The sequence below is a fragment of the Mobula birostris genome, chromosome 8 (assembly GCF_030028105.1).
Source record: "Mobula birostris isolate sMobBir1 chromosome 8, sMobBir1.hap1, whole genome shotgun sequence".
In the NCBI taxonomy this organism is placed as follows: domain Eukaryota; kingdom Metazoa; phylum Chordata; class Chondrichthyes; order Myliobatiformes; family Myliobatidae; genus Mobula; species Mobula birostris.
The window spans coordinates 29852352-29867918 of record NC_092377.1 but is presented as its reverse complement, the minus strand read 5'-3'; the positions used below and the strand labels follow the sequence as shown (position 1 = coordinate 29867918).

Here is a 15567-nt window from a genome sequence, read left to right as displayed (position 1 = left end):
ACCATTGAGAACATCTACCATAAACACTGCCCGAGCAGGGCGAAAAGCATTATCAAGGATGCATCTCACTCTACCATGGACTTTATACTCTCCTCCCATCTGGTAGGCGCTACAGGAGCCTCCGCTCCTGCACCAGCAGGCTCAGGAAGAGTTTCTTCCCTGAGGCTGTGACCCTGCTGAACCTCACATCACAGCGCTAAGCAGTACTGCACCCATATTGGACTGTCTCAGTACTTTTATATTTGTGTGCTATAGCACTTTTTATTCGCAGTTATTTTGTAAATAACACTATTCTTTTGCACTTCTGGTCAGATGCTAATTGTATTTCATTGGCTTTGTATCTGTACTCGGCACAATGACAATAAAGTTGAATCTAATCTAATCTAAATAGAGATGATATATTTCAATATACACCCCAAGATGAGCAGTCCAAGTTGAAAAATGGTTAATACCCCACGGCTAAGGAGGGCAAGAGGTAAAGTAAAATGTTTAGCATTCCAATTCCAAAAGATTGATGCTAATTAATATAAATGAGTGTAAGTCCCTCAACACTTGGAACTGTGAGTTCAATTAAAAAGTTCCTGTTAAGGTTGGAAACAAATACAGGTCTGTGGTTCATTACTTGAAATAAACACTGTTCAGTTGACAATTATATACACTTACCTGCAGTGGGGAACATTTATCCTCTGATCTAAGCAAAATTCCAAATCTATTTTAAATTGGAACACTCCAGCAGGAATTTTTCAACATCATGCAGCAAAATCTCCCTACCACATCTGTTAGAAAGTTTGCTTTCACCTGACGAAAGGAATATGGCTACCGGAACCCCGTTTTTCTTTTTTACTATTTCCCTTATGGTGTTGCTTCCAAATAAATTGAACACATCTCTTTTACACTTTCTCCCTTCAGAACTTAATGGATTATCTTAATTTCTCTTTCCACAGTGGCTGTGTCTGGTACTGAACTAAAATGCTGTTATGCTACAAGAAGGCAGTCTTCAATCAATAACCAGATACTGAAATGGACATCTCTAGACTATAAAGGAGTAACATGAGAACTAAAATAATTACATTTATTGGGTATCACGTATGGCATAGAGCGAAGGGAATAGGGTTTTGATTTTATCATTGCATTACTATCCTGTCTTTTATTTTAAGGTGAGTTGCTACACAGCAATGTGGGAATCAAAACTATTTCAATCCAGATCATATTGAGCATCAATATTCCTGAAAGACATCTTAAATTAGTTACATATCTTATATTTACAGCAGCCACATTGTATCAGTGATTTACTAATGATTATTACCCTTTGTAAGAAAGTCCAAATATTCAAAAATTAGCAAATCCCTCCTTAAGTCTATATATGTGGCACAAGTAGATCACAACCATGGTGATCAGGGAATCTTGTTTTGGAACCTTGGTTTATAAAACAAATATAATATTCAAACTGAATTGACCTCTTACATTTAGAAACAGTTTGTTTTGTGCTATACAGCCATAGAAATGTTTTCCCAATTGGTTACTGAAGAAAACTAATCTAATTTCTATTAAATTGCTGGTGCTTTTATTATGTTTGCTGGATGCTTTTGGTATATAGGCATTTAATATAAATCAAAATATGCTTCAAATTTAAAAACTGTTTTTATTTGCACAATGGTATCTAAAATTAAACACAGAATGTGCGTAACTTTGATTCCCTTGTTTGACTTGGGTCTTCTGTAAAAATTACCAAATACTCTCCACCAATAGTGGTCAATCAACATAATACACCAATATCATTAAAAATGCTACTATGTCTACACAACTCCAGATAAATTTATTTTAGGGAATATTATGTAAAGCATCTCAATGGAATGGGATAGAAATCCTGTTCACATTATATAAACAAGAGCATGTGGAGACCATCTGGCTGCTCCAACCCAGCCTGTACCAAAATCCAGATGTCTAACTACATGTATCTGTATTTTTTGACCAGACCTGGTGATTACCCTAAGAGAGCTATGGAGGCTCTGAGAATCTAAACAGTCTTTGTCCTGCAAGAGAAAAAGGTTCTTCGCAGCTCAGTCCTAGATGCCCTAATTTTTATAGAGAGAATATGACCCATGGTCCAACACTCTTCGTTCAGGAGGAAATCTCAATTTCTGAACTCTAAAAGCATAATCTCCTCAATCCCTGTGCAAGCTGGAATCAACTTTTGCTGCAATCCTATAGCAAGTGCATCCTTAAAACTGTATACAATACTTAAAACACAGTCTACTGTTGGCCCTTACTGATTTATGTACAAACATTATACAGGTGACTTTGAACATCAGGAATACACAATTCAATGAATATTCTACAGAACACTAAAACAGATAATTCCTCATTTTGAGATATTTCATGTTCTATCCAGTCATTCAGTTTGTCCACAGACAGCAAAAACTCATTTAGCAATGTCAGCAAACTTGAATATATGTCATTTGGTCCCATCAGCCAAATCACTAATCTAGATTCTGAACAAGGGACAACCTGCAGATGCTGGAAATCCGAGCACCACACACAAAATGCTGGAGAAACTTGGCATTTGACTTACTGAACTCGCTTCCTAGATGCTGCCTGGCCTGCTGAGTTCCTTCAGCATTTTATGAATCTAGATTATGAATCAAGCCAATTTGATGATTATACATAATCATCCTGCTGTTTCTTCATTCACACCTCCTATTATTACAATCAAATTAACAAGCCAAGAGCAGTTCCAGTGAAACCAGATTCCTCAAAACATCTATTATGTCAAAGCCCCTCAGAATTGTGTGTCAATGGGGTTACCTTTTATTCTAAACTCTGCATAGGCCCAAGTATCTGCAAATTTTCCCCGTAAGACAACATTTTATTAAAAATAAATTAACCTTATTTAAATTGCTTCAAATCTAAACACGTTCTTCATAAACTAAGACCAAAATTATATGCAGTACTCTAGGTATAGTCTCATTGACACCCTAGGCAATTGTGGAAAAGACTTCCATCCTTTAGTAGTTCAGTAAAGGGCAGCCTTCCATTAACCTTCATAATTATTTGCAGCCGCTGCACAGTAACATCATTTCATGAAAGACAGCACTATACAAGAGCATTTTGTAAGGTGTTAATTTTTTAAACAATAATCTGCTTTTCTACTCTACCCAAGAAAAATCATATCACATCACACCACACTTCTGCTATTATTTTTCCTTTCAGGTTTAATCTCCATGTCCTTTCAAAGACTTACCCTTGTACCCATTTTACCAGCATACTTATCCACAATACATACTGCTCCAATTAATCATTAATGGAAATAAATTTTTGTACCAAGTGGCTAGTTACTGTTTACCAACTAAAAATGACCCATAAAGTCTCTTTTCTGAGTAATTCAATGAAATACCCATTGTAAAAGATTACCTCCATTTCCATGAGCTCTTTCCTTGAATAGCAAGCCAAGCTTCAAATGCAGTTTAAGAGCCAAATTGCCTGGGTACCTGCTGCACGTACACATCTGCAAGTACTCAGCTGCAGCCTGCGTCATTAGTTAGTTCACAGCAAGACACCACAAACTGCACTTCTGATGAGCTGCTGGCTGCCTTGATATAAATGAAGACTCACATCAAAAACAGTAGGCATTGAGGTACTGGCTCTGAGGACCAAAAAGATCGCAGATGCTGAAATCTAGAATGAAAAACAGAATGCAAATCAGAATGCTGAAAGAACTCAGCAGGTCAAGCTACATCTAGTCAAAAGGTGCAAGTCAACATTCTGGGTCAAGAGGGCACAGGAAAGATTGCCAGTATATAGCAGAGTGAAGGGAGATAGGCTGAAGCTGGTAGGCAATAGCTGGTTCTATGAACCTGTTTTTATCTCCCCCTAATACCTGTCATTGAACATCATGTTGCTGGTTTGGAGGTTAACAATACACCCACTGCAAAGTTACTTTTTCCATTCCTAATCGATATGACCTTGTTTGTGGAGTCTTCCAGGATGCAACTAATGTTAAAGAATACAGAGAAAATTTACAAGGATGTTGCAGGTCTGCAGGACCTGAGTATAAATTAAGATTGAATAGTTTAGGACTTGGAATGTAGAACATTGAGAGGAGATTTGAAATTTAATGCAGACAAGTGCTTAGTGTTGCACTTCGGTAGGACCAACCAGGGTAGGTCTTACACCATGAACGTTAGGGCACTGAGGAGTGTGGTGGAGCAAAGGGATATGGGAACAGAGGTAAAAAATTCATTGGAAGTGGTGTCACAGATAGATAGGGTTGTAAAGAAAGCTTTTGGCACACTGGCCTTCACAAGTCAAAGTACTGAGTGAAGGTGATGAATGTTATGTTGAAGTTGTATTAAGACGTTGGTGAGGCCTAATTTGGAGTAATGTGTGCAGTTTGGCTCACAAACCTATAGGAAAGATGTAAATAAGGTAGAAAGAGTACAGAGGAATTTACAAGGATGTTGCTGGCTCCTGAGGACCTGAGTTTTAAGGAAAGATTGAACAGGTTAGGACTTTATTCCTTATTCCTGAGAAGAGCTTTGATGGAGGAATACAAAATTATGAGGGGTATCGATAGGGTAAATGGAAGCAGGCTTTCTCCACTGAGGTTGGGTAGGACTCCAACTAAGGTCATGGGTGAGAAGTGAGAAGTTTAAGGGGAAGATGAGGGGAAACTTTTTCACTCAGAAGGTCATGGGAATGTGAAACGAGCTGCCAGTACAAGTAGTGCTTGTGAGCTCGATTTCAACATTTAAGCAAAGTTTGTGTAGGTACATGGATGTAAGGGGAATGGAGGGCTATGGTCCCAGTACAGGTCGATGGGAGTAGGCAGTTTAAATGGTTCTGCATGGACTAGATGGGCCAAAGGGCCTGCTTATGTGCTGTACTTTACCGTGACTCAGAGCATAAAGTTACCAAAACACTTCACATTTGATGTAATATACCAAGATAAAATATACTTACTGTACTTTAAGTTTTACATTACTTGTTCAGTCAAAATTTACAGAAATATCTTTACTGTAAACCGTTCCATTACAGTATTGTGAAAAGTTTAATTTTAGCTTTTAAAATGCTTATTTATACTGTAAGGCACTTCAAAATGAGAAGAAAATAACGGTAGGTGAAGAATTCAAATATATTACGAATTTCCAACACAGTTACTATCCTTCTACCTTATTTGGAGAGCCCTGAAGGGATAAATTGTTTAAAATTAAAAACTATATTTTTAAAATGCAGTAATAGTATGATAAATACCACAATCACTTTGAAGTCAATGGAAATATATTTTGACAGTGGAGTGCCATATTTAGGTAATGGGATCAAGGACACATTTCTATTGCATTACATCAAAGCCCACATTATTAAAGTATTGTTAAAGTGGCAGATTCCATTGTAAGGTCATCACAATAACATTTATCAAAATTGATGCCGACACTGGGCTTTTGTGCCTCTGTTTGTTTGTACACAACTAAACAATTGATAATGCATACGTATCACTTCGTAAAGAATGGGCCCAACCTGTTCATTTCCTCCACGGCAACAGTACTTAAAATAAAGAAACTGTACAAATTACAAATAAATTAAAGAAGCTTTAGTCTGAAAATTCAGAGAAAACAATTTTTCTTGGTTACATGATTTAATTTATTCAGCACATTTAATTTAATCTATTGGAATAGAAAAAACTACACTTTAGGATTTATAGGCTTTAATATAAGAAAATCAAAGTTGTACAATAAATGACTAATAATTGAATACATAACTGGAATATTTCATTACTAATTTTTGAGGTCTTGCTAATTCCTATAGCACTTATTTCAACAATGTAACAAATAAATACACATGGTTCCTGCGATATTCATGATCTATACCTTAGGGTTTGATCATGATTTTGCTAGAAGACATTTTAACAATGGGAAAAAATGTCTGAAAATTGAAGAATTTGATATTACAGAATATACAAATACTTTTTACTAACATGTATTAAAGACTTGTCAATAACTGTAAATTCTCCATTTACCCAACAGTGTAAACAATTGTAATTATACATGGTTACTCATATCCATGTTTGCTTTATGATGCCAATTTTCTCATAAATTGTGTTATTTAATAAAATTTTACTTTTGGACAGAGTATAACATGGAGGAGTAAATAGGTCACCATCTTTGCTGAGATTACATTTTAAAATTGCTTGAGTGGAAAAAACAAGATTTACAGAGAGCAATACACAGAATGGAAAGCAGCATTTCTCAAATACTTTAACCCACCAGAAAATTGCTTCAGCAACTATCAGTTTATGAAGTATCCAATAATGTGCATTTTCAAATTACAATAATATTAGCAACTTATTTTCAACTCTGCATTCGATTGCACCCTCTTTTTTGGTCACAATAAATTTTGGCTTTGTGGCAAGGTTTGAGAATGTCAAAGTGGTTGTGCTCATTCGGCAAGGACTTTGAAATCATCCAGAAAATTCTAAGACAACAATTCTAAAAGCATTATTACCATGAGTCAATTGAAACTGTCAGTTCACAAATATCAAAGGTGGCACACCTTGCTCCATTTCCCCAGATGATTCACACTTTTACAATACAACAAAATATACCACAAAGCCATTATTTTTGCTCTCCACAAAGCAGAAATTCAGGTTTTACAATACACAGCCCCACATCCAAATCATGCATTTTTTCCTGTACGTTTTATTTAAATGCTATAAAATGAAATTAGATAAGAGAACAAAACTAAGTTAAAATAAATCTGTACTCTTTACAATACACAACTACAAACTGGCCTTTCTATTTCTAATTTTGATAATGAAATACTAGAATTAATAGTTAAAATTTTGTAAAATAAATATTAATTTCAATTTCAAATTATTTTAAATACAACTCGATCAACTCTTAGGATAACTCGGCAGTGTACTAATAGCTTTTGGTACTGGATAACGGTGAGCAACACATTTTCTGCATGTTAGAAAAAATATCCACCAATCAAAACTCTGAAATTTCCTCAAACTAGATACATTTTTGAGATAAACTTCATAACATGTATTCCAGTTTATTTTTTTAGTTCTCAGTACAAAAACATGAAGCAACACCAAACATAATAAAATGTGTTACCAATCAACCAATTTAAAAGATTCTGATGCCAAAGTGGAAACCACAACTCAGTTTGCTCTTTGTGGGAAATAGAAATGAAATAACAAAATTAAGTCTGGTAATTGAGTACTAACTTGCATCTAATCATTATTAGCAACAAAGAGGTTGTGCTCCAAGGGTGACAATAGGAGTGATCCAGGTACTGTGTGCTGATTGTAAGATTCAAAATGATGCCTTGCATTTACATATGTTTCAGAGTAGAAATCAGCATACACTGCCAGTTTTTTTTTTAGGTATAAAAAATGGACAGAGTTTGTTAATTTAGCAGGGCGCTGCTTATACCCACCTGCAAAGGTATCAAACCTTGCAAATCTACTTGTTAGATTTGTTTGTGGCACCGTTAAGCCCCTTTGAACACATTAATTTTGAAAAAGTATTAATGAACGCAGGAGGCAATACAATGCATTCATGATTCCTCAATCTGGGCAAGGGAATTAAAAAAAGTAAGACCAGAAGGAGCATAAGTGTCCCCCTTCTGCATAGAATACTCATACCTTCCTACTCTGTGGAAAATTGCTAGCAAAGACGACCAAAAATATTTTACTCATTAGTCAGACTGTGATTGAGAACTAGAGGACCAATTTGTTTTAACTGTTAGGTTAAAATATGAACTGTTCCTACGAACAGCAATGATTATCATATTAATGAAGAATTCAGCTGTGAATTATTTTTATATTCTGCAGGTGTGACCTGTAAGATGTGTTGAATGTTAACAATACCACATTTTTGTTTTACAGCTGTTTATCTATGATTTGGGCTGTTTAGCCTTGGAAAATTAGTTTCTGCAAATGCAAATTATCAAACTCGCACCTAAAGCTAAAGACAATTAACAGAAAACAGGGAGGCAATGAGAATTAAATATTTGAATAAATGATCATTAAAGAAATAATGCTGGACACAGATATAAAATAAACAGCTAATGGAATCTGAACCCTTGATCTTAAAGAGGCTTACAGTTCAGAGGGCTTGCAGGTTATACTATGAAGTTAAACTGCATCTCAAAAGCATATGCTCGTATTGAAAGGATTCACCAGAATGATACACACAAAATGCTGGGGGGACGCAGCAGGTCAGGCAACATCTATGGAAGTATGTGAACAGTTGATATTTCAGGCCGAGACCCTTCATCAGAACTGGTAAGGAAGGGCAAAGAAGCCAGAATAAGTAAGTGAAGGAAGGAGAAGGAATATAAGCTAGAAAGTGATAGGAGAAGCTAGGTGGGTGTGGGAGAGGGGATGAAGTAAGAAGCTAGGAGGTGATGGGTGAAAAAGATTGACTAGAGAAGAAATAATCTGATAAATGAGGAGAGTGGACCAAGGTGGGGGGTGGGGGGGGGGGAGTACCAGAGGGAGGTGAGAGGCAAGTGAGAAGAGAAAAGGTAAGGGAGGAGGAGGCCAGAGTGGAGCACTGAAGAGGGAAGGAGAAAAATTACCAGAAGTTGGAGAAATCAATGTTCATGCCATCAGGTTGAGGCTACCAAGTTGGAATATGAGGTGTTGCTGCCCCAACCTGACAGTGGCCTCATTGCGGCAGGAGAGGTCATGGACCGACATGTTGGAACAGGAACAGGGATTGGAATTAAAATAGTTGGCCACTGGAAATCCCGCTTTTTGCGAACACAGCAAAAGTAGGAATCACCAGAATGACACCAGATTTAATTAGGACTGGATCACAAGATTCAAATGCATGGTCTGGATTTGTACTCTCTTCATTTAAAATACAATGGGATGATATGCTTGAAACAATTATAAAATTTAGAGTAAATAACATGAAACCTCTGCCTATGTAGATCAGAACCTGGTGACATAAACATCAAACTGGTTTACGACCAATACCAGGAAGCACTTCTTCACAAAAAGGATCTTGAATGCTCTTTCAACAAAAATGAGTTGAATCTAGATGTGTAAAAATTGTACTCAAAGTAGACAAATTGGAGTTGAGATACTGATCAACTATATGTTTGTATCTTATTTAGCTGTGCTTTGGAAGCCAGAGCTTCCCCATTGTCATAAATTTCATTTTAAAAAGTTAGTAAGTGCAACACCCACAGGTTTTTTTTGGGGCATAGATGGCAGAACCTCCAGATAACAACCAACAAGCTTGATTCTGAATCTCAATTATTTACTATTAGATAAAGGCTGGAGGTCAACACCTATCAACAGATGGCTCGACAGTGTACAGATGGGGCAAAATGCAGTTTTTATCCACACAAGAATTTATATTTCTTGTAAACCTTATTAAACCGGTAACAATCCACATCTGTGGAGAAATGAAAGTTGTCCAAAGCACAGTGGTATGTGTGTTTACATCATAACGTTTTCATGTCTATGCAATGAATTAAACTCTCAATAATAAAATAACTGTTCCTAAATGAATGCCTAGTAATCAATTCTTAAAGATATTAGTATATAAAATGTTAATTGTTTTATACCACACTAAACCTATATCTCTTTATGGATAGAAATCTGGAAAAGGATTAGAACTGTGATACTAAATTATTTTGTCTTTGAAAAAGACTGCATTTAATTTTATATTGGGATATTGAGAATACAAAATATTACCTCTGCAATCATTGTTTAATATATAGAAATAAGATCAAAAAATGAAATTCTTCTTTTATGTAAGGAAATTTATTGTAGCCGAAACTAGAAAGAGATAAAAGGGACAAGCCAAAGTCAGCCACAAAAATAATATTGTTTAATGTTTTGCGTCTGAAAGACCATCATTGAAAGTATCAAAAATAAGATTTTAAATTTTTTGAACTAACCCTCCAAATTTTAGCTGCATGCTTTGGAATTTGCAATATATCATAGTGAAGAGTAATATCTCAAGATAAAAATATTTGGACTCTAGAAACAGCTAAAAACTAAGGCATTGACTTTCTATAATCCAGTTTGAAACTACTTTAACTATTAAACTCTTTGCTAAGATTCCCATTTTAACTTCTCCTAACTGTTTCTATTAAAAGAGAAATAATTTTCTTATTGATGCCAGCAAAAGACTATCCTGGATAGCATATTCCAAAAAAAACAAAGGCAGTAACAACAAATTTGATTTAAAAAATAATGATGGAGGAGAAACAAGTTTAGATTTTTTTGTCAAATCATCTGTGCTCCATCTATACAGGATCTTTAAAATATTCTAAATCTGTATGATTGTCCATCAAAATACACACAGTTTTCAAAAACATAAAATTCGTTCACCATCTGTAATAAGTGATCATTAACACTGAGCAAAAATATCTAACTTCAATACAGAAGCATTCTTTGTGTACATTGAACTTTCCTTCATTTACGTCTGGAGATCATTATTTTATTGCAAATATTCTGTTGGATCTGGATTGCTACAACTTCCTTAAAAATATACGAAGGTTGTAGTCTTTATCTGTAACGTTTTCTGGTAGCTGCTTTATGCCAGACTTCGCTGTCTTGGTTTAATTCTTGGATAAAGCTGAAAAAATACAAAGCAAATTGTGAGCTTTGGATTTCAGAAAAATACAGCAAGAGAGAGAGTATCTTTCAAGATGTAATGCTTAGTATGGTGCCAAGTCAGAAAGCCAGGAAATTCCTAGACACAGTTCCTAAACACTTATAGAATATCATGTCCCTGGGTTGCTTGTGGAGGCTTATGAAGCAAACATCAGTTAGTTTGAATGTAGAAATTCCTGAAGCAATTATAGTTTAGTGGAGCATGGTATCGCAGGTGGACATCAACTAACAGTCACTCTCTTCCTCCAATTCTAACAAGATCCCAACAGCCCACTTAAATGTACAACATCTATCAATGAGGACAAGGATAGCAGGTGCACGCGAATATCTAGGTTCCCCTGCAAGTCACACGTCACCATGATTTAGAAATACATCACCATTCTTTCACTGCTATTAGGCCTGAAATATGGAATCCTCTACCCAACCATGCTGCACAACCAATTTTTTGAGGACAATTCAGACTGGGTAATAATTGCTGACTTTGTCAGTGACAGCTGTACGACCAACAAAACTACTATCAGTCAACCTGTGGAACCAACAACCGCGGTTGCCTAGTCATTACTTCCCGCATATTAATGAATGCATCTTAATACCCAAAAATGGAGGTTTTATTGCTTCAGAAAATATAAGTATGGGTTCAATTGTTTGCTTCACATCATGGGATTAAGTTATTTACATTGAAAACACAGATCACCATCTTTTAAGTTCTTCAACAGCATTTAATCACTATGGTAGAGGAACACACTCATTTAGTGACTCACTCTAATCCTCACCATAAACTTACCCCAAGTAAATTGCGAGCTACGTATCCTTCACCTTCATTTAACCGTGCCCACCACCATTCAATTTCATTCTCATCTTCTCGTCGAATCACTGACATACAGTCACCTTCCTTAAATGATAATTCATCTTCATTTTGAGATTCATAATCCCAAAGTGCATATACTATGCCTCTGTTCATTATACCCATCTTCTCTTGCACACCTGAAGGAAGAAAATGCTTATTTCAGTATTTTCCTATTTCCAGCAGAAATTATCCCACATTTAAGTTATGCCTAAAAATTATTAATAGGTTTATGGTACAAGGGGAAAAACAGGCAGAGTTGTGAAATCAGATGGAACTTCATTTTTCACATACCGTACAGAAATTGTGAGCATTGGACATAACCGTCCTCCATCTCCTCACATTTATCAGCAGCAGTTTGTAGGTCACTGTAGGTTGTAGCAAACACTGCTGCTCCAGATTCAACTAGGAACTTGCAAACTTGCACATTATTACAGGAGGCTGCACAATGCAAAGGAGTCCTAATAGGGATATAAAGAAATAGTAACATTAAAAAAATCTCTTTTGTGGCCCTTTACCTGCAACAAGCTTCGTCTACCAGAAAGAACAGTAAGTTAAGAGCTCTTCCACGCATATGTTCACAATAACTCATTTGACACAATGCAAGTGTCAATCATTTCTAAAATAGAAAGTGATAGCACAGGAGAATAATCTTTGGCCCAGTGCAATTTTATAAATCATTATCTATAGTTTTCTAATTCTTTTCTACTTCACAAAGCAATATCATTTTAATTTCACATACATCCCAATTCCATAAAAGCACAAGATATAGGAGCAGAATTAGGCCATTTGGTCTATTGAGTCTGCTCCGCCATTTCATCATGGCCGATCCAATTTTCCTCTCAGCCCCAATCTCCTGCCTTCTCCCTATATCCCTTCATACTCTGACCAATCAAGAATTTATCAACCTCTGCCTTGAATATACATAAATATTTGGCTTCCACAGATTCATCCCTCTCTGGCTAAATAAATTTCTCATCTTCCATTCTAAAAGCACGCCCCTTTATTCTGAGGCTGTGTCCTCTGGTCTTAAACTCTCCCATCATAGGAAACATCCTCTTCATATCCACTCTGTCAATAGGCTTCAATTAGGTCACCCCTCATTCTTCTGAATTCTAGTGAATATAGGCCCAAAGCCATCAAAATGCTGTTCATATGACAAGCCATTCAATCCTGGAATCATTTTTGTGAACCTCCTTTGAATCTTTTCCAGTTTCAACACATCCTTTCTAAGGGACCCAAAACTGCTCACAATACTCCAAGTGAAGCCTCACCAGTGCTTTATAAAGTCTCAACATTACATCCTTGCTTCACGAGGACTCCCAAGTCCCTTTGCACCTTAGTTTTTTGTATTTTCTCTCCACTTAGAAAATAGTCAACCTTTTCATTTCTTCTACTGGTGCATGACCAGACACTCCCGACAATGTATTCCATGTACCATTTCTTTGACCATTCTCCTAATCTGTTTAAGTCTTTCTATAGCCTCTCTACTTCCTCAAAACTACCTGTCACTCGCCCTATCTTAATATAGTCTAAAAAATTTGCAACAAAACTATCAATTCCATCATCCAAATTATTAACATATAACGCAAGAAGAAATAAATCCCAACACAGACCCCTGTGGAACATCACTAGTCACTGCCAGCCAACCAGAAAAGGCTCCCTTGATTCCCACTCTTTGCATCCTGCCAATCAGCCACTGTTTTATCTGTGCTAGAATCTTTCCTGTAATACCATGTGCTCAAAGCTTGTTAAGCAGTCTCACATGTGGCATCTTGTCAAAGACCTTTTGAAAATCCAAGTACACAACATCAACCGATTCTCCTTTGTCCATCCTGCTTGTTATTTCTTCAAAGAATCCAACAGATTTGTCAGGCAAGTTTTGCACTCGAGGAAACCATACTGACTACAGCCTATTTCATTATGTGTTTCCAAGTACCCATAAACCTCATTCTTAATAATCTACAACATCTTCCACTGAGGTCAGACTAACTGGCCTGGAGTTTCCTTTCTTCTGCCTCTCTCCCTTCTTTTAGAGTGGAGTGACATTTGCAATTTTCCAGTCATCCGAAACCATTCCAGAAACTAGTGATTCTTGAAAGATCATTACTAATGCCTCCATGATCTCTTCAGCAACCTCTTTCAGAACACTGGGGTGTACATCATCTGAACCAGGTGACTCATCTACCTTCAGACCTTTCAGATTCCCAAGAACCTTCTCTCTAATAGTGGTAACTTCACACACTTCATGCCCCTAACACCTGGAACTTCTAACATATTGTTAGTGTCTTCCACAGAGAAGACTGATGCTAAATACGTATCCAGTCCATCCGCCATTTCCTTGTCCCCCATTACTACTGCTCCAGCATCGTTTTCCAGAGGTCTGATACCCACTCTTGCCTCTCTTTTACAATTCATATTTCAGAAGAAACTTTTGGCATCCTCTTTAATATTATTGGCTAGCTTACTTTTGTAGGCCATCTTTACCTGCTTAATGAATTTTTTTTAGTTGCCTTCTGGTTTTTAAAAGCTTCCCTCTAACTTCCACTAAATTTTGCTCCCTTTTTGGCTTTTATGTTGGCTTTGACTTCTCTTCTTAGCCGCAGTTATGTCATTTTCCCATTAGAATAGTTCTTCCTTTTTGGGATGTATATATCCTGTGCCTTCCAAATTGCTTCCAGAAATTCCAGCCATTGCTGCTCTGCTGTCATCCCTGACAGTGTTCTTTTCCAATCAATTCTGGCCAACTCCTCTCTCATACCTCTGTAATTTCCTTTACTCCACTGTAATATGGGTACATCTGATTCCAGCTTCTCCTTCTCATTTCTCCCCAAGGGTCCTTTCATCCTAAGCTCTCTGCTCAATTCCAGTTCATTGCACAACACCCAATCCAGAATAGCTGATCGCCCTCAGTGGGCTCAACCATGAGCTGCCCAAAAATCCATCTCATAGGCACTCTAGAAAATCCCCCTCTTGGAATCCCGCACCAATCCAATTTTCCCAATCTACCTCCATATTGAAATCCCTGATGACTACTGTAACTTTTGGCATGCATTTTCTATCTCCCATTGTAATTAATACACCATAACCTTACCACCGTTTGACAGTCTGTAATACAAACTTCCATCGGGGTCTTTTTACCCTTGCAGTTCCTTAGCTCTGTTCACAATGACTCAACACTTCCAACCCTATGTGTCCTCTTTCTAATGACTTGATTTCATTTTTTACCAATCCCCTCTGCCTTCCTGCCCATCCTTTCAATAGAAAGTGCATCTTTGAACATAAAGCTCCCAGCTATTGTATAATAGTGTTGGGCACATGGCCAAGTGGTTAAGGTGTTCATCTAGTGATCTCAAGGTCGCTGGTTCGAGCCTCAGCTGTGGCAGCGTGTTTGTGTCCTTGAGCAAGACACTTAATCACACATTGCTCAAATGTCTGTGCAAGGTGTGACACCCCACACAGACTCCCAATCTGCGCCTTGTAAAGCATGAAAATGCCCGACGCAGGCCTCTCATGGTCTGAGTCAACGTTCCCCTAGTGTATAATATTCTTTCACTCATGATTTGATTGCTTCTGCCATATTTCAGGCAGTGCCTTCCAGCTCATAACCTTTTTCCCTAAAATTCTCATATTACCTCCAGATCTTTGGTTAATACTATCAGAGGTTTTGTGTCATCTATGGACTATTCAAATAACACTCCTGATGATCTTAATCATAAGAATGAAAAGAAGATGTGCAGATGTTAGAAATCTGAAATAAAAACAAAATGCTGGCAATAATCAGCAGGTCAATCAGCATCTATAAAAGAGAAAGAATTAATGTTTCAGATTCTGAATCCTTGGTTAGAACTGGGATTAAGGCAAAATATCTCAGACTTGAAGCATTGTCCATTTGTACTCCAACATATGCGGAGTGCTTTTGACATTTTCTTTTCATCCAGATTATGAAACGTATTTAAAATGATCTGATGTTTTCAGTACTGCCAAAGAAATACCACTTCACAATTCCTTCAGAACACAGAAAACTATCATTCACTATTGTATCCCACTTTTTGTCCCTTGGTGGATTCTGTATCCACATTGT

General features: G+C 36.8%; 2 protein-coding genes across 2 annotated transcripts in view; one reads left to right on the top strand and one right to left on the bottom strand.

The window, feature by feature from the left end:
- LOC140201206 (calpain-2 catalytic subunit-like) overlaps positions 1-2393 on the top strand; it is a 112917-nt gene extending 110524 nt beyond the window's left edge. The window contains exon 21 of the mRNA XM_072264933.1: positions 945-2393. Within this exon, the coding sequence (XP_072121034.1) occupies positions 945-968 (24 nt within the window). The 3' untranslated portion in view covers positions 969-2393. The remainder of the gene's footprint in view (positions 1-944) is intronic.
- A 3213-nt stretch (positions 2394-5606) lies between these two features.
- LOC140201205 (apoptosis-stimulating of p53 protein 2-like) overlaps positions 5607-15567 on the bottom strand; it is a 98747-nt gene continuing 88786 nt past the window's right edge. Inside the window, exons 16-18 of the mRNA XM_072264931.1 lie at positions 11778-11944; positions 11424-11623; positions 5607-10601 (exon numbers count right to left, since the gene is read on the bottom strand). Of these exons, the coding sequence (XP_072121032.1) occupies positions 10560-10601; positions 11424-11623; positions 11778-11944 (409 nt within the window). The 3' untranslated portion in view covers positions 5607-10559. The remainder of the gene's footprint in view (positions 10602-11423; positions 11624-11777; positions 11945-15567) is intronic.